General features: G+C 43.4%; 2 protein-coding genes across 3 annotated transcripts in view; one reads left to right on the plus strand and one right to left on the minus strand.

Moving 5' to 3' along the window:
• Positions 1 to 1,393: 1,393 nt before the first annotated feature.
• On the plus strand, positions 1,394 to 14,280 carry MEST (mesoderm specific transcript; the record flags this gene model as incomplete). Of its 2 annotated transcripts, none has more annotated exons than XM_079711129.1 (12): positions 1,394 to 1,475; positions 4,873 to 5,027; positions 7,114 to 7,193; positions 7,602 to 7,679; positions 7,803 to 7,939; positions 8,092 to 8,150; positions 9,244 to 9,284; positions 9,822 to 9,892; positions 10,144 to 10,245; positions 11,618 to 11,694; positions 13,174 to 13,237; positions 14,163 to 14,280. In XM_079711129.1, exons 1-12 carry the CDS (start codon positions 1,450 to 1,452, stop codon positions 14,278 to 14,280), a joined length of 1,008 nt encoding a protein of 335 aa, XP_079567255.1. In that variant the 5' UTR covers positions 1,394 to 1,449. The 2 variants fall into 2 exon arrangements, with proteins under 2 accessions (XP_079567255.1, XP_079567256.1); XM_079711130.1 differs by having other exon boundaries at positions 4,873 to 4,985.
• A 1,427-nt stretch (positions 14,281 to 15,707) lies between these two features.
• Positions 15,708 to 17,368, minus strand: part of COPG2 (COPI coat complex subunit gamma 2) — a 123,084-nt gene continuing 121,423 nt past the window's right edge. The window contains exons 22-24 of the mRNA XM_079711853.1: positions 16,857 to 16,995; positions 16,463 to 16,561; positions 15,708 to 15,986 (exon numbers count right to left, since the gene is read on the minus strand). Of these exons, the coding sequence (XP_079567979.1) occupies positions 15,856 to 15,986; positions 16,463 to 16,561; positions 16,857 to 16,995 (369 nt within the window). The 3' untranslated portion in view covers positions 15,708 to 15,855. The remainder of the gene's footprint in view (positions 15,987 to 16,462; positions 16,562 to 16,856; positions 16,996 to 17,368) is intronic.

A 17,368-nucleotide genomic window follows, 5' to 3' on the forward strand; every position in this document is an offset into this window, starting at 1 on the left:
TGGTGCCCTCAGCTCCCTGGCACACTGTGAGGTGCCGGGTGGGCTTGGCTGGCCCGGCCTTTCGCCCAGATGTTCGGAATCTTGCTCGCCCGCGCTCTGGGCAGCGGAGTGGCGGGGCGGCCTGGGCGGGCGCGAGTGGAAGAGAGGCCTGCAGCGCCCCCGCTGGAGGGAGCTGGCACCGCTCGGGCTGCCTGGCTCGCTCACAGCCCACGCGTTTGTCAGGAATTCAATTTACAGCCAGAAAACGAACAGACACTGATTCTCTACACTTTTCTCTTCAAAGGCGTGATAGATGCCTTTTAAAGGATTGTGGATGAAGAAAAAATCCTTCTCTCTTTTCCGTACCACTGGGGCCCTCGCATTGTGATTCAATCTTAAATAAATGCATAAACAAAGGGAGCTTTAGTCTCATAATTCGGCCGATCATTCTTTCCGGCACAGGACGGGCTAGTGCCGGGAGTGGGTGCCGCGGGAGGGCTGCAGCGGGCCTCGGGCACGCCGACCACGTCGTGCTGCCGCAGAGGAAACGTGCCCGGCGCCGCGGCGGTGGCTGACCGAGAGAGCCCAGACTTGCCGCAAGTTGTGCCCCTTTTTTTGCTCTCGAGCGGCCGTCCCTTGAATCAGCCGATTACCTCTGCGGTAGCCCAGCCGAGCTTGTCGTTCCCTAGCCACTCGGTTGTGCCCTTGGTGGGTACCTATAGTTAGGGACCTAGGAGGTGTTGGGCGCTCAGGGACCTATGCTTTGGCCCGGGCACTCGAGTGGTTCAGAGCCCCCGCCTGAGAGCGGATCGCGAGCGGGCTGTGAGCCGGCGCCACAGCGGAAGCCCTGGTCCCACTGCATCTGAGGTCGAGCGGCCACCTCTGGGGCTGGGGGTGGGGGGCCTATGGGTGGTCTCGGGGGAGGTGATGGAGTCTCAGGAAGACTGTCGTCTCTTCCTGCAGTGTTAACTCGCCAGAGGAGGATTTTTGCTATAGAACCTGTGGTTCAGGGTAGGGGGCCGTGAGGGAGCAGCGGGGTGCTGGTGGGGGTCAATACCCCTGAAGGTGCCCTCCGGAGCAGCTGTTGTAGGAGGGGCGCCCCATCCTTGCGCCCTCAGCGGGGCTGCGGGGAAGGGGGTGGCTTCGGCGGGAGGGGCACTGCGGCGCGGTGGGCGGGCCAGGGGCGGGGCGCGGGTGGGCTCTAAAAGTCGGTGCCCACTCGCTCTGCGCTGCCGCGGCCACCAGCACATCCCGGCGCATCACGGCGGGCGGCGCCTCCTCTGCGGCAACCGCGCCTTGCGCATTGCCGCAGCGCACGTCCCGGTGGCCGCTCGCTGCTTGCCGCGGCCGCGCCGCCCTCGCGGGCTGTGGGCTGCGCCCGGCTGCCGGCCGACCCTGCACCGCTGCGGGTGTTGCGGCGCGCCCTTTGCTCAGGGCCGGTGTGCAGGCGGCATGGGATAAGACGCCACCATGGTGCGCCGAGATCGCCTCCGCAGGTGGGTGCGTGGTGGGCGCGGGGGGGGGCGTGTGTGACTGGCTTGCAGCCGTCGTCCCCAAATGGGGTGCGGGCCAGCGGGTGGGACTTTGCCCGTGCGAGCTGGGGCTGCCAGAGCGCGACTCCCGCAGTGGAGGGAAAGTCTCCGGAGGGTGAGGGGCATGCATTCCTGTCCTCTGAGCCCGTTCTACCTGCTTGGAAGGGGATGTCTCGCCTGCACACAGTAGAATGTTCAGAACGCCTGATCGCCCTGATTTAGGATTTCTAGACCCTGGTATCTCTCTGATGCAATTTAGAATTTCTAGATCCTGGCGTCACCCTGTGCGGTTTAAAATTTCTAGACCCTGGTAGCGCCCTGGAGTGACTTAGGATTTTTAGACCCTGGTATTACTCTGATATGGTTTACAATTTTTAGACCTCGGCATCACCCTGGCATGATTGAGGATTTTTAGACCCTGGCATCGCCTTGGTGCGATTGACGGTTTTTAGATCCTGGTGTCACCCTTGTGCGATTGAGGATTTTTAGATCCCAGTACCCCTAGGTGTGAATTAGTGTTTCTAGACCCGGGTTTCACTTTGACGCGACTTAAGATTTTTAGACCCTGGTAACGCCTTGGCGCGATTAGGGTTTTACACCCCAGCATCGCCTTGGCGCGGTTTAGGGTTTCTAGACCTGGGTTTTGCCTTGGCGTGAATTAGGATTTTAACATCCAAATATCACCCTGACACGATTTAGCGTTTCTAGACCCCTGCATCACCCTGGCGCGATTTAGAATTTCGAGACCCCGGTATTGCCCTGCGGTGATTTAGGATTTGAAGACCCTGGTGTCGCCGTGGCGTGAGTTACCGCATAGGTGTGACTAGAACTGGCAGTGTCTTATCACCGAGGCGTAAGTATTTTTGAGATTTCAGTAACAGGAAGCCAAGTGAGAATGATGTGACCAAACTCATAATACTACACATGAATTATTTGCATTGGTTTACAAAATAGTTCATAGTCTCACCGCGATGCTGTAAAGTGGGCAGGTTTGGTGGTATTAAATGTGTGTATTTTTCCTATTTACAAGATGAAGAAATAAAGGCTCGGAAAGGTTCATTAATTTCTGGAAGGTTTGTTACTGGGGTTTGCTGAATTTGTACTCTTGATTCTTGGCTCATCAAAGAATGGAGATTTGGGTCAAAAAATGTTTAATCTATTTTGCCTACTGACTGCCTGATTGCTTACGTACTAAAAATCCTAAAATGTTGTTGGGGGCATTTTTACTGAAGTAATTAAGACAGAAAGCGGCTTTCTGAGGGGTTGCCTCTTCGCTTTCTTAGCGTAAAAGAGAAGGAAGAGGTGCGGGGTGAGGGTGTCCCGAGCAGAGTCTGTCTGTCCTTCCCCTCACCGCCCCGCACGGTGGGCGGCGGCGGGGCGGGGGAGCCTCTCCTGCTCAGCTCCTCTCGTATCCCCTCCCCGGCTCTCTGCTGAGTCACTGCAGAGACTCGGCTGCTGGAACCCGTCAATGAATGAGATGAGAAGTATGGGGATCGGGGGTGATGAAATGCGCAGGTGAAAATGTATAAGCTTAAGTCCAGGACAGATAGCGCTTAGAAATGATCATCTAAACCTGATACTTTTTGTCATCTCACCTTTTCAGGAGATAATGGGATGTAGCCTACTACTACTGTGGGGGGTGGATATTTTGATATAATGGTCATGTTCCGGGCATTTTTTCTAATCATTTCTTAATCTTTAATCTTTCTACCTTGGAAGGTAGAACCAAATCACTGGGTCTGTTTTATGGATATGCACTTCAGAGGGGGGGAAGAAAAAAAAGACCGCCCTGGTGACACCTTAAAAATAGGCAAAGGAGCTGAGATTTTCTGTGGATATGAAACTACAGGCTCTTATTTTTTGAAAAAAACTCTAAAATAAATAAATATCTTGTGAGTTGGATTAGTTTGTTAGAGATTGTGGCCAGATTACAGGTAATATGGTAGAAGGGTACAGACACAAAGACATTTCCACCAGGGCTTTCACAATTAATTCCCCTTATTTATAGTTCTGTGTTCTTGACAATTCTTATTTTAGTTTTAGAAGGTATTTCCATTCTGGCTGTTTTTAAGAGAATTTCCATTCTACTGATGGTTCTTTCCCTGGTGGCCATCAGGAGTCATAAGCCAGAAACAGAGGGAACTGTTTCTAACTCCTGTTTAGCACTTCTTGTCATTGTGGATGAATTGATCTGGACCTTTGAAGTCCTGGGCATGGGAAAGTTGGGTGTGCAAATCAGTGCTTTCCTCCCCCAAACAAAATCAATTCTCAGATGTTCTGCCCCCTTTTTGGGGGGGGGATGGGAAGGAAGGGGCATCCTAAGAAATTAAATAAATGGGGGAGCTTCCTCAAGAGTCTGCTAAGAAAAGCAGAAATATAATCTGCTGCCGTGACCTCTCAAGAGATTAGATATTCAGGGTCATGACAAAGCTGCTTACGTTGGAATATACAGGGCACCTACCTTCTTAACTTTCACAGACTCTTTACCCTGAGCAGTTTCTCAGCACAAATCCAGATAGTAGTAGCAAACTGGACTTCACTGGAGTCAGAGGGTTGATAAATATTAGAAAATCAAGAGCAGCTCTCTGCTTTAGGACATGTGATGTTCCTACGTATTTTTTTTAACAAACATTTGTTTAAAAAAAATTTATATATATATATATGTAAAACATTTTACCGGTGCGGGGCTGGTGGGTAGATGGTAGAGCTTTTAGAGTAAATATGAAGGGAACCCTCCCTCCCCCCAGGAAGCCTTGATAAAAGACAATGAAGTTACTTAAGTAATTTATCTTCCTTTTACTTTATATAAAACCTCTACAGCAGGTCTTGGGAAGAGCACAAGGGGAGGGGCTGTGGGGTTAAAGTGGGACGAAGTTGAGGGGGAAGATTACATATGAAAATAGTATATTTTTTCCTTAAAATTAGAATGATGAGCAAATATGGTGATTGCCATAGCAGGCAGAGTACACTTACATTCTTTATTTTTATTTATTTATTTTTTTTTTGTGGTACGTGGGCCTCCCACTGCTATGGCCTCTCCCGTTGCGGAGCACAGGCTCCGGACGCGCAGGCTCAGCGGCCATGGCTCATGGGCCCAGCCGCTCCGCGGCATGTGGGATCCTCCCAGACCGGGGCACGAACCCGCGTTCTCTGCATCGGCAGGCGGACTCTCAACCACTGCGCCACCAGGGAAGCCCCACTTACATTCTTGGTAAATTTTCTGCCATGGTTGACATGGAGGACAAGGTAGTCCCCACATGGTACAGAAATTCCCCACCCTGTTTTACCAGTTTGGGGCTTGTGTTAGAATCGTGTACAATGTCACCCAACTGCTTACCCCGGGTTTCTGATTTTCCTACAGGATGAGGGAGTGGTGGGTCCAGGTGGGGCTGTTGGCTGTGCCCCTGCTTGCAGCCTATCTGCACATCCCGCCCCCCCAGCTTTCCCCTGCTCTTCACTCATGGAAGTCATCAGGCAAATTTTTTACCTACAAGGGACTGCGTATCTTCTACCAAGGTAAGAACAGGGCTCTTGAAACACTCTGCATGTAGAGGTCCCGTGGGTCCCTCTGAGGTACTTATTTTGCATCCATTGGTCTCTGTTGCCCCTCAGTGATGGCGGGGAAAACCCTCTTTTTCTGTATAGTGTCCATTTGAAGGAATGGACTAATTCCCCTCATTAACTTGATAGCAGGGAGACTCAAAAAAAATTGCTGGGAGGGTGAGGGTGGTGGAATGGAGATTCCAATGTCCATAGAGTGACTTGTTAGTATAATTTATTTATTTATTTTTTCTGATTTTGACTTTATTTTAACATCTTTATTGGAGTATAATTGCTTTACAGTGGTGTGTTAGTTTCTGCTGTATAACAAAGTGAATCAGCTCTACATATACATATATCCCCATAACTCCTCCCTCTTGCGTCTGCCTCCCACCCTCCGTATCCCACCCCTCTAGGTGGTCACAAAGCACCGAGCTGATCTCCCTGTGCTATGCGGCTGCTTCCCACTAGCTAGCTATTTTACATTTGGTAGTGTATATGTGACCAGTATAATTTACTTTGTAGCCTGATTTGCAGTGATAGATAGTACTGGCTTTCTTTTGTGAGCGCCCCTAGTGTCAGATAATATAACAGCGCCCATAGATACAGCTGCCATTGGTTCTGTTCCCCCATCCCTGATTTCATTTTATTGTTTCTATAAAGATTTGTTATATGTATAACTAAATGTGATTTAAGTCTTATACCTTTGTCTAAGTTAATTTGCTAATAATTATTATGACTGCTACTTACCAATTAATTACCTTATGCTAGGCATTGAATTATATTTTCAACCTTCATAATTTCGTTTAATCTTTACAACAGTACTTGGAGGTAGGTGCTATTCACCTCATTTTATAGGTAAAAGGAATGAGAAACAAGATTGGAAAAGATTTCTTTTGGGCGGGGGTCAAGAGCAATAACGAAAAATGTTTGTCATAAACCGTTTTTCATTATTGCTCCTGACCTCCTCTCATTCGTTATATTCAACTAAAAGTAAGTATATAATTTTCTTTATGTTGGTCACTTAGGTTGTTTCTAGTTTTCCAATGTTTTAAATAATGTTAAAGGGAAATCTCCATGTATGTGTTAATTTTTTCCGTATTTTTTCAAATAGTACTACATGTAAATGAAATGATTTATTTGCATGGATTCTCAAAAATAAGACTCCTAGGCTAAAGTATATAAAATTTTTCATTGCTTCTAACTAAATTATTTTTGTAAACCTTATTATCAAATTCTCATGCCAGTGGCAGTATATGAATCTATCAGTTTTAATCTAATACTATTTTTTATTAGCAAGGCTACTTACTGTTTAAATATTTGGATAATTTAAAAGATGTTTATACATTAAAAATGTTCATGTTTATGTTGATTAGCCTTTTTTTTATAGTTGCTAGAATTTTGCAATAGTTGAGCTTTATGCTTTTAATATTCAGTTGAGTCTCCTCTGCGGGAAATAAAATTGTTGGACAAATGGCATACACTGAGGCACTCACTGGGTTGAGGAAGGGAATTTTTGCGAGGCCATTAATAATAGGTACAAAGAACTTGTAGTTATTAAGTTGTGACTGTATACTTTTAACTGTGAAGCTTTACTTTTTACTGTGGAAAAGCAATTTACATATTAATGATACAGAATAAAGGGAGAAATGAGGAAATACTTCTTAAAAATCTAGGTGAAAGTAAGCAGTCTGCCGTCAAGTATTTTCATATAAAGTGAGCTATTTACGTTTTTAAAAAATTGTAGTTGATTTACAATATTATATTAGTTCAGGTGTAGAACATTAGTGATTCAGTATTTTAATAGATTATACTCCATTTAAAGTTATTATAAAATATTGGCTATATTTACAATTTTTAAGTATACAGAATAAAAGAAAACATATCAAATGCCTATTCTTACGTAAAGCAATAAGCTTGCATTTTAAAAGAAATCTAATATTTTAATTTCATTAATTTGGTCAGGGTTTCTTGTCCTTTATACCAGATTATTTAGATTTTTCATATCTTCAAGGTTATTTTCTTAGGGCATCAGCCTAACTGATCTCTCTCCTCTTCCCAGACTCTGTGGGTGTGGTTGGAAGTCCAGAGATAGTTGTGCTTTTACACGGCTTTCCAACGTCCAGCTATGACTGGTACAAGGTAAGGAAATCAGACTTCTGGGTCCTACTATGCCTTTAAAAATCCAAAATCGAGGATTTTGTTGTCAGCACTGGAAGACTTGCATATTTGAGTTGCTTAATAAAATAGGATTAAATGTAGAACTGTTGCTCATTTACTGTAAGGGAGTAAAAAAGTCTTTGGCAATCTGGGAGGGATCATTGCCAAGTTAAAAAGTGCTGGAGTTCCTCCTTCAATGGAGATTAATTATAAGGAATAAAGCACTTTCCAGGAGGATCATTTGTGGGCCTGTGGTGGTTTCATGAGATTTTCCCTTTATCGAAGTCTGTTTATTAAGCTGAGATAGGGATGAAACTCCTTTGCTGCTGTAGGTTGGAGAAGAGGAGGAGCAGGATTAGAAAAACCAAACCATCCCTTTCCTTCTTGTAGATTTGGGAAGGTCTGACCCTCAGGTTTCATCGAGTGATTGCCCTTGATTTCCTAGGCTTTGGCTTCAGTGACAAACCGGTAAGCAGCATCTAGATGGGGCAGTGTTGCGGGATGGGGGTAGGCAAGGATGGAGGGGTCAGGCTGGCAGACACACCTGCACCCTTGACTTCACCCTGTGTATCTGGGCTCTTCTTTCCCTAGAGACCACATCACTATTCCATATTCGAGCAGGCCAGCATCGTGGAAGCTCTTTTGCGGCATCTGGGGCTCCAGAACCGTAGGATCAACCTGTTGTCTCACGACTATGGGGATATCGTTGCTCAGGAGCTGCTCTATAGGTCAGTGAAGCCATGACTTGTGTACGACTCCCAGGTTTCACTCGTTTAAGATGAGAGAAGTACATTGTTCTGGGTTCTTTCTAGCCCTTTTCCCTCTTGGGAGTTTGTCTTCAGCTGCTCAGTAAGCTATGCGTTTCCCTCCCCGTCTCTAGGTTCAAGCAGAATCGATCTGGTCGGCTTACCATCAAGAGTCTCTGTCTGTCGAATGGAGGTAACTGCCTTGGAGGCGGGTGGAAAGTGAGGTGTAGCCTAGAGGGCCACATTTAGATACGGCAGTGACGTCTAAATGGTAATCTGATGGTACTGCAAACAGACCCAAGCAAAGTAGTGGATCTTTACCTCTTTCATGCCATGAACCACTTTGTGGCCTGGTGAGATTTACTGATGCTTTCTCAGAATAATGTTTTTAAATATAGAAAATAAAGTAAGATTACAAAGGAAACTGATTATCTTGACATAAGTTAATAAAAAGCTGTGTTGTAGTAAGATGTGCTTTTTAAAATGTATTTAATGCATTTTCCAGCAAGATCTTGTGGTGTGTCTGGTAACAACTGTGATTAGAAGTGGTGGGGAGTGCAGATGATATTTCGCAATCTCTGCGACAACTGCAGTGGGTTCTGCAGACATTTGAGATGAAGCCACAGGTGCTTCTACTACTTACTACTGTGGTTTGTATCATAAACTCTCAATTCACAGCAGTGCCAAGTTTCAGTTGGAAATTAGTGAGCCCTTGATTAGACCTTTTGGAGATGTTTCTTGTTCTTTGCCTGCCATTGAGCCTGGCTTGTAAATCCATGAATATCCAGGTGTCCCCCGAATACCTTAAGGGCAGATTGGGAGAGGAGTCTGTTTGTCCCTTTATCAGTAACGCTCATGGCTTTCTCCCATTGACTCTGGAAAAAAACGGAAACGGAAAAGCTCTAGGTTTTTTGAAGGATCTACACTTCTGAAAAATCTCTGGTTTCCTTTGCAGCCCGAATAGTTAACAACATATGTATTCTGAAGAACGGGTGGAAACGCTAAGGGGAGCCAGAGTCTAGTCGTCAGCAGTGTGGAGGACCATGACATATTTTTCCCTTCTCTCTACAGTGGGGAAAGTGATCCCAGTGGGCTAGAATTTGACCTGGTAAACACAGAATTCCCTGGAGAAATAATAAATGACAGTACTAAGTTTTTATTTGTAGTTTGGTTTTTGGCAGTGAAAGCCCTCAAGGTGACTAATGGGGTGAATTGTCTCCGATAATGGGCCTATGTTTGGCCTAAGATTGTTGGTAAGTAACTACCCCAAGTCTCTTCTCCTACAGGTATATTTCCTGAGACTCACCGTCCTCTCCTTCTCCAAAAGGTTGGTTACTCCACTGACTAGATCTTTAGTTTTTAAGGTTTATACTGATATAAATAATGCTGGTATCTTTATAACGGCCATATCTGCTCTCATGGGCTGTAGTTAAAATCCGTTTCATCATGAACTCATGTTAGTGAAGTTAATTTTTTCCTTAATAAAGGAAAAATAAAGCAGTAGAAGTGACCCCTAGATAAATAAAGGCTTATTTCTGAGAATGAGAGCAACAAATATTTGGAGAAGTACAGCTGTCTAAAGAGTTGTGTCATTAGCATGATGTTTGAACAAATTGGGATCCTAGTCTAAAGTTGAATATATCAGTTAAAAGTCTTTGGGATTTAGGGAAGTGTAGAATGTAATCTTAAAGGGAATTAGAAATAGGTTTGTTTTCTATGGGAGAAGAATGTGGGTAAGCAAAACAAGAAACTAAAAGCCAGTAGATTTGGTTAAAGTCCTTTTTTAGTTCCTGGTATAAAACCTTTTATCCTGGATAGTTGGTTTCTTTCTTTGGACTGTTGATTGTTACTTTTACACTTATAGCTTCTCAAAGATGGAGGCATGCTGTCACCCATCCTCACGCGACTGATGAACTTCTTCGTATTCTCTCGAGGGTAAGTCATTGTCGGACACTGATTCACTTCAGCATGGGAGCAATGTAGTGAAAAGTTGCTGCCATTAAAGTTCTGGGCCAAATCTTAGGGTTTGACCCTTTAAAGTAAAGGTGTTGACCACTGCCAGGCAAGTAGTAGAAGGAATTCATAAACCAGTCAAGGGTCAGACATACATGACCTGAGGTTCCAATCATACTTGATGTACTGAGTTCTTCTCACACTTACCTTTCTGCTTTTTTGGACTTGTTCAGTCTTACCCCGGTCTTTGGGCCATACACCCGACCCTCTGAGAGTGAACTGTGGGACATGTGGGCAGGGATACGCAACAATGACGGGAACTTGGTTATTGACAGGTAAGAAATAACCCTTTGCTTTGGTTTCCAGAGACACTTTTTTTGGGAAGTGGGGAAAGATGTGGGATTGTGTGTTCTGTTCCTTGCTTTCATAACCACAAGAAGAGTGGTTAAGACCTATGAGGCAAACCAAAAAGTCATGCTCTGTACTTTCTAAGAAGAAAGAAATTGAGAATAGAGTGAGCTCTGAGCCTAAGCCATTTGGCACCATAAGTTTGGATAAACAGCTGCAAATTCTAATGCTAATTTAGTCTGTAACTGACTGACTGGCAAATCGTCTTTGGACCTTTTGTCAATAGTAAATGTTTCAAAATGTCTAATCATAATTCTGAAAGGTGCTTAACGCCTCTCTCAAAGTACAGATTGTTTCCTTTTTCATATCTTTTCTATAGCAACAGGGACTGAGAAGGGAGGTTTCCCTGTCTTGTACAAAGAATCCCCATGCCTTGGTTCAAACGAGAACGTAGCCACTTTCACAGAGGGACCTAGAGATAGCGTATCCAGAACTACTTGGGGTAAGGCCCTGTCTCTTTGCCAGCTGGGTCAGTGTAGCTTCCAGTGTGTTAACTGGTGGCTGTGCTGGGAACTGTGAGGTCGAGGGAGCCATTCCTCCCTAACCCCCATGGGACCCTTGAAGATTCATTTTAATATAAAAAACTGAAAAACAAAGCCCTCTTGTAAAATTCCCTTGTGCTTTCAAGAAACTAAATACCATTTCTAAGAGGTGATATTTGAAGTTCACAAAAATAATTGTCCTGGAGTTGGCAGGCAGAATAATTAGAATACATGAGTTTGAGTTCTAAAATGTAGCTATGACATCTTACACTGTAGGATGAAGACTCTGCCTCCATTTTATCTGTGGTCAGATGAAATGCAGAGGTTGAAGCTTTGTGCTCATGAACTTCTACACTGAGTATTTTAGAAGTAGATGCCAATTTAGAGATCATGTAGTTCAGTCTCTTAAAGATGAGGAAAGATGTGTGTGTTACCAACAACTTTTGAGTCACAGAGCTTGTTAGTGGTGAAGCCAGAATCAGAACTCTAGTCCCAGACTTTAGTCACATGTAATCCAAAGTAACTTCCAGCCTTCCTAGATTTCATTCCCTGCTTAATCAACACAAAGAACCATTAATTCTAACATCGATAGTAGGCATGATCACTGCCGTAGCTACGTGGTGGTGAACTCTAGAGGTTAACAGAAATGGGTACATTAAGTGGGCCGTTCCCAGGAAGGCCAGGTTGCTTCTGGATTAAGAAAACATACTGATCGTGTTCAGTAGGCTGTGTTCCTTGTGGTTCCTGTCAGGCCTTTGCATCCCCATAGCAAAAAAAAGTTTCTTGTTTTACTCTTGCTGACTTATCTGTCCTATAGTCTCTTGCAGTACATCAATCAAAGGAAGAAGTTTAGAAGACGCTGGGTGGGAGCTCTTGCCTCTGTATCTATTCCCAGTGAGTATTTCTATATTACCTCTTTTTTCTTTTTTTAAATAAAGTTTACCTTGGGCTGCATTGGGTCTTAGTTGCAGCGCACGGGCTTCTCATTGTGGTGGCTTCTCTTTTTTTTAAATTTTATTTTATTTTATTTTTTTAATTTTTTTATTTTATTATTATTTTTTTTGCTTTATAACAAATTTAATCAGTTATACATATACATATGTTCCCATATCCCCTCCCTTTTGCGTCTACCTCCCACCCTCCCTATCCCACCCCTCCAGGCGGTCACAAAGCACCGAGCTGATCTCCCTGTGCTATGCGGCTGCTTCCCACTAGCTATCTACCTTACGTTTGGTAGTGTATATATGTCCATGCCGCTCTTTCACTTTGTCACAGCTTTGTGGTGGCTTCTCTTGTTGCAGAGCACGGGCTCTAGGCATGCAGGCTTCAGTAGTTGTGGCACAAGGGCTCAGTAGTTGTGGCTCGCGGGCACTAGAGCGCAGGCTCAGTAGTTGTGGCGCACGGGCTTAGTTGCTCTGCAGCATGTGGGATCTTCCTGCACCAGGACTCCAACCCATGTCCCCTGCATTGGTAGGCGGATTCTTAACCACTGTGCCACCAGGGAAGTCCCTCTATATTACCTCTTGATAGGAAAACTGAGGTACTATGGGTTAAATAATTGCCAGACTTAGCAAACAAAGATACAAGATACCTAGCTAAATTTGAATTTCAGATAAACAACAAACACCTATTTAGGATAAGTATATGCTATGCAGTATTTGAGATATACTAAAAAAAAAAAAATCATTACCTGAAGTTCAGATGTAACTGGCCATCCTTTATTTAATCTGGCAGCCAGTGACATGTGTTGAAGAGAAGTATATAAAACATTGAGATCCTGTTGCAAAGGGAGTTGGTGTCTCTGTCAGGAGTGAGAGTTAGGCCAGTTTCTGTGCTGTGCATTGTCAGTAGCTGCCACATTCAATGTTGAATTGCTGGGACAGCAGGCTGTTTAGATTACTAATAAAGAGGCTATAGGTGTTCTCTTCTTATTTGTCTCTTCATTCTTACGGATTTAAAAAAGAAATTCAGTGCACTATCTCACACACAGTAATTAGTGCTCAGGATATCATTGGTTGATTTCAAATGTCAAGGGTCAATTATAACTGAAGAGAGAGACTTAAAGAATGACACTCTTCTGGATTTATAAAAATGGAATGTTGGAAGTGGGGCTTATTCCTTTTGGTCCAGGGCACAGAAGAGATGAAGGGACTGAATGGTTGTTTACAGGAGAAAAGGTCTCAAATGGACTGATTTTTAGGCTTATTCCCATATGTTCCTTGTAACCTACTTATTGAAAGAAGCTAGGTTTTCTATTATAAAAAAAATTATTTAAAGAAAAAAAAATTTTTTTGAGGGGTAGTTAATTTTACAGTGGGAATAGGAAAATGGATGTGAGAGCTGTTAATAATTCATTCCTTTTCCCTTTCCTAGTTCATTTTATCTATGGGCCACTGGATCCAGTGAATCCCTATCCAGAGTTTTTGGAGCTGTACAGGTGAGTCTCCCTCAGGGGGTCTTTGTTTTCTTAGTACCTCATCCCGACAGTGGTGAACAGGATTGTCTGCTGAGGCAAATCTAGCCTCTGTCTCTGACCTCACTGGCTGTTCATCTAGGAAACACATAACAGAGGATGAAATGGGGGAATCTTACTCTCACATAATGTAAAGATCAGGAAATTCAGTTATACATTCTCTTGGTTTATACAGTCTGTTTTCACTATCATGGTTACTACATGTTCCAATATGTACAGGTAAGAAACAGCTATCACGTAAACCAAGGAATGGAAGTGGATATATTTTAAGAAACGTTTGCTTTAGTCTGATTGTAAAGCCAGCTCATTGGCCTCAGCTGAGGAGACTGCATGGGGAGAATGAACTGTGGGAAAGTGCCTTTGCAGGTTGTTCTTCTCTCTAGGTATTTATTTGGAAGGTGTCGGAATATGAGAGCTTGATTATGTCACATAAGAATGTTCCATACCTTCACATGGCCTAGTAGAAACAGCCCAGTGGTAAATAGCTTACATTTAATTTTAAACAAAAATACCCTCTCTCATCTCCCCAGGTTAATAAGCAAGGTCTTTTGTTATCTTTACTTGGACAGTGAATTGCTGAATGGCCCACTTCTCCAAGGAGCTGGAAGTCATCCCGCTCTGACATGTGTTGTATATGTGTTATATTTTCACGTTGTTGTCTGCTGGAATATGAGCATTTAAAAACTAGTCTGTATACATCATAAATGGAATTGGCAAGTTTATCTGCCTAAGATAGATATAATTACAAAGTAGAAGGTGAATAAGCTCTTTGTTGGTTCCTTCCAGTGTGGTATGTCCACAGGGGCGTTTACTAGGGCTGCCCACTGGCTTACATCCCTCCCCCTCCCTCCAGCCTCAAGTTCACCTACATGCTGTTCTCTTCCACTAGGAAAACGCTGCCGCGGTCCACAGTGTCGATTCTGGATGACCACATTAGCCACTATCCACAGCTAGAGGATCCCATGGGCTTCTTGAATGCATATATGGGCTTCATCAACTCCTTCTGAGCTGGAAAGAGTAGCTTCCCTGTATTACCTCCCCTATACCCTTATCTGTTGTGTATTCCACTTAGCAAGAAACGCCCAAAAGAGGTCCTGGCCACCAAACACTATTCTCTCACAAAAGTCCACCTGACTCACACTGGTGAGCAGCATATAGTAAAAAGCCAGCAGAAGCTCTAAGGGTGACCTAATAGTCCACCTCCCATTCCTTTGACATCTGATCAAGTGTATGGACTTGCCTTTGTCTTTGTGTTATTAGGAAATTCTGATGGGCACTACTACTCACTGATGCAGAAAGACAGACATTCATTTGCATAAAAGTCTTTGAAACACTTCTATGGACTTTTCTGAAATATTTAGAAATGCTAATTTCTGGCCCTGATTGGAATTATCTAAAGGTGCCACCTTCACCTCGCCTTGAATGGCTTTAATTCTCTAAGTGACACAGCTTTAAGCGAGAATGAGTCTCCCTTGTCATAACTTTGGATTTAGTTTCATTAGCTGCTTCTAACTGTAGTCATTTTGTTAGACTTTGGTTTCAATAATGCAGTATTCTAAGTATACTTTAAGACTATGATTTACCTACACGTATTATGTATGTATTTTATAAGGACACTAAACCAGCAGACACTTACTCTAGCAGAGCAGTTTAACCTTATTAACCATGTTTCATTTCTGAGTAAATTGAACTAAAGCCAAGCTATTTACAGAATTTCCTAAAATCACAGAACATTAAGGACAGTAGTCTCTGTGCCAGAGATTTACTGTTATTTGCTGTTAGAACTGGTCTTTCCAGCTAATAACAGTCGGACTTGTCATACCTCAGTGCTTAGAAGCATGTCCCTCCTGAGCCAGAGTGGAGAGGAGGGGATCGTTGTACAGTCCAAGTTAGCAGGCTGAACATATACCGATTGCTTAACTTCTCGTTGGTTGTCCCAGAGAGGGTTCCTCATGTAGCTCAGCAATTCCTGTACTTTACAGACGGGAAAGTTCCAGAAACTTTAAGAACAAAGTCTGAAAGTTCTATGAGCAAATGGTGCTGAATACTTTTTTTTTTTAAGCCACAGTTTCATTGTCTTAGTTAAAACAGGATTATTAAGTGGTGATTTTAAATTCTTTTTTTTATTAGCAACTTCAAGTATAACAACTGGAATAAGTGTTTATTTTCTATTAATAAAAATGAATTTTGACAAAAGTGGACTCTGGCTCCCGCTCCCCCACCACCCCTCTGGGATAAAAGCTTTCCAACATTGCCAGGAGCTTTCAGATACACAGTGAATTAAAGAATTTAATGAAGTTAAGCAGCTGGGGCATAGGATAGTATTTGATTTTCAAGATCACCCAAAGCTGTACTACCATACCAAAGCTGACCGAGCGTAATAAAAAGAAAAAGGAACAACAACAAAAAGACATGCACAAGGACAGACATCTGCTTGATCTGCTGGCTCAGGGCCAAAACATTTAATTTGCTTTTCTGAAGTCATTCATTTTTGAAAGTATGATTCTGGGAAATTCATGCCAATAGCCTGAAAGCCCACTGACAGTGAAGGGTACATCAACTTCATCTCACCCAGTAAAAACTTATCCAACAGAAGCCAAGATAACATCTACAGGTGTTCCCTCTTTGCTTCTGACAGTCACCTGCATGGTCACCCCATCTGCTAAGGCCAGCCTGGACCTCACCAATAAATCATAGCCACCTCTGTATACACCTGAGAGGAAAAGAGTGAGGAAAACCATTTTAAGAACTCAAAACAAGCTCTGAATAATGAAATTTATCATGCTCTGCCTGCATTTCCTTTCTATTATTTTAGTTTAGCTTTTCTAGAGATTTGTGCTTATGGTGGGAATTGAATCCTACATACAAATTCTAAATAATCTTTTATATTCCCATAATACCAGGTACATAGAAGGTATTCAATAATATTGATATGGAGTACTTAAGCGGGGGGCACTGGTATCTGTAGAAGAGATTTAAGTGCCTTGGGCCAAATATACATCTTAAAAGAACCATCTAAGAATAGCATGCAAATTAAACAGCTAAAACAAATTATTCATTTTGATGGGGCTTCAAGTTGTAACTCATATAATGGGATAATGGGACAGTAGCAGGGCATGAGATGCCCATGCACATCCCTTCCTATCAAATTTTGCAACAAAATAAAGGAGAAATCTGGTGAAAGTTTACCTGCCAGATAGAGGGAATGGGAATTCTTGTTCTCAGGTACTTTGTCCGACCTCTCACATGGCTGCATGCCCAGAAATGTGATGATGTTGTTGACAGCTTCTGTGTTGAGAAGATTGATGCAACCGTATGAGAAAAGGTCAGCGTAGGGATCTGCCTCTGCACTAGTTGGTGCTGGGAGTTGGGGGTGCACGGGGTTGGTGGCGGTGTGTGGAGGGAGGCTACTGGACTGGAAATGGGTTGACTCTGTTAGATGATGAAGACAGCGTTCTGGCCTTTTAAAGTGAAATAGTTTACGGAGTTTTTAAAGAAAAGGGAGTCCTTTTGGAAAAACAAATATGCATATTAGGTGTTAGACTGCTATCAGGCAATATACTGATAGCAAAATTGTTCTCACCTTCAAGAGTTTTGGTAGAACTGAGGGCAAAGGTCTCCTCTTTCTCAAAGGTGTCGCCTACCTCTTCCCAGGCAGCAGCAAAGTTAGGCTTCATTACCTTCTGAATGTGGTCAGACACAGTCACTTCAAGATCTTCTAGCTAGTGGGTTAACAAACAGGGGTCAGAAAACGAGTCTTCTCAGTTCAGTACAAAGGTAGAAGAGACTAGTTCATTTGGTTTTATCATCCTGTGTTATAGCCTTTGCAGGAGCCTAGGAAAAACTCTACTACCAAGCTAGTTTGAAGTTCTGTAGTCTGGATAAGTCTAACAAGGTAGGCCCTAGCAAAGGAAAGCAAGAAAACAGGTCATCTGGCAAGAGCCATATTCAGATTAACGTCTGTAGCCCTGGCGTAGGTACAGAGCAGTCACACTGCCACACGTAACTGCAGAGTTCAAGCCGTACAGGGCCTTCTGAACTTTGCATTCATGAACAGGTAGATATTTCTAAAACTTTTCCCTGTATTCTGTGAAG

The sequence above is a fragment of the Hyperoodon ampullatus genome (genome assembly GCF_949752795.1).
Source record: "Hyperoodon ampullatus genome assembly, chromosome: 9".
In the NCBI taxonomy this organism is placed as follows: Eukaryota; Metazoa; Chordata; class Mammalia; order Artiodactyla; family Ziphiidae; genus Hyperoodon; species Hyperoodon ampullatus.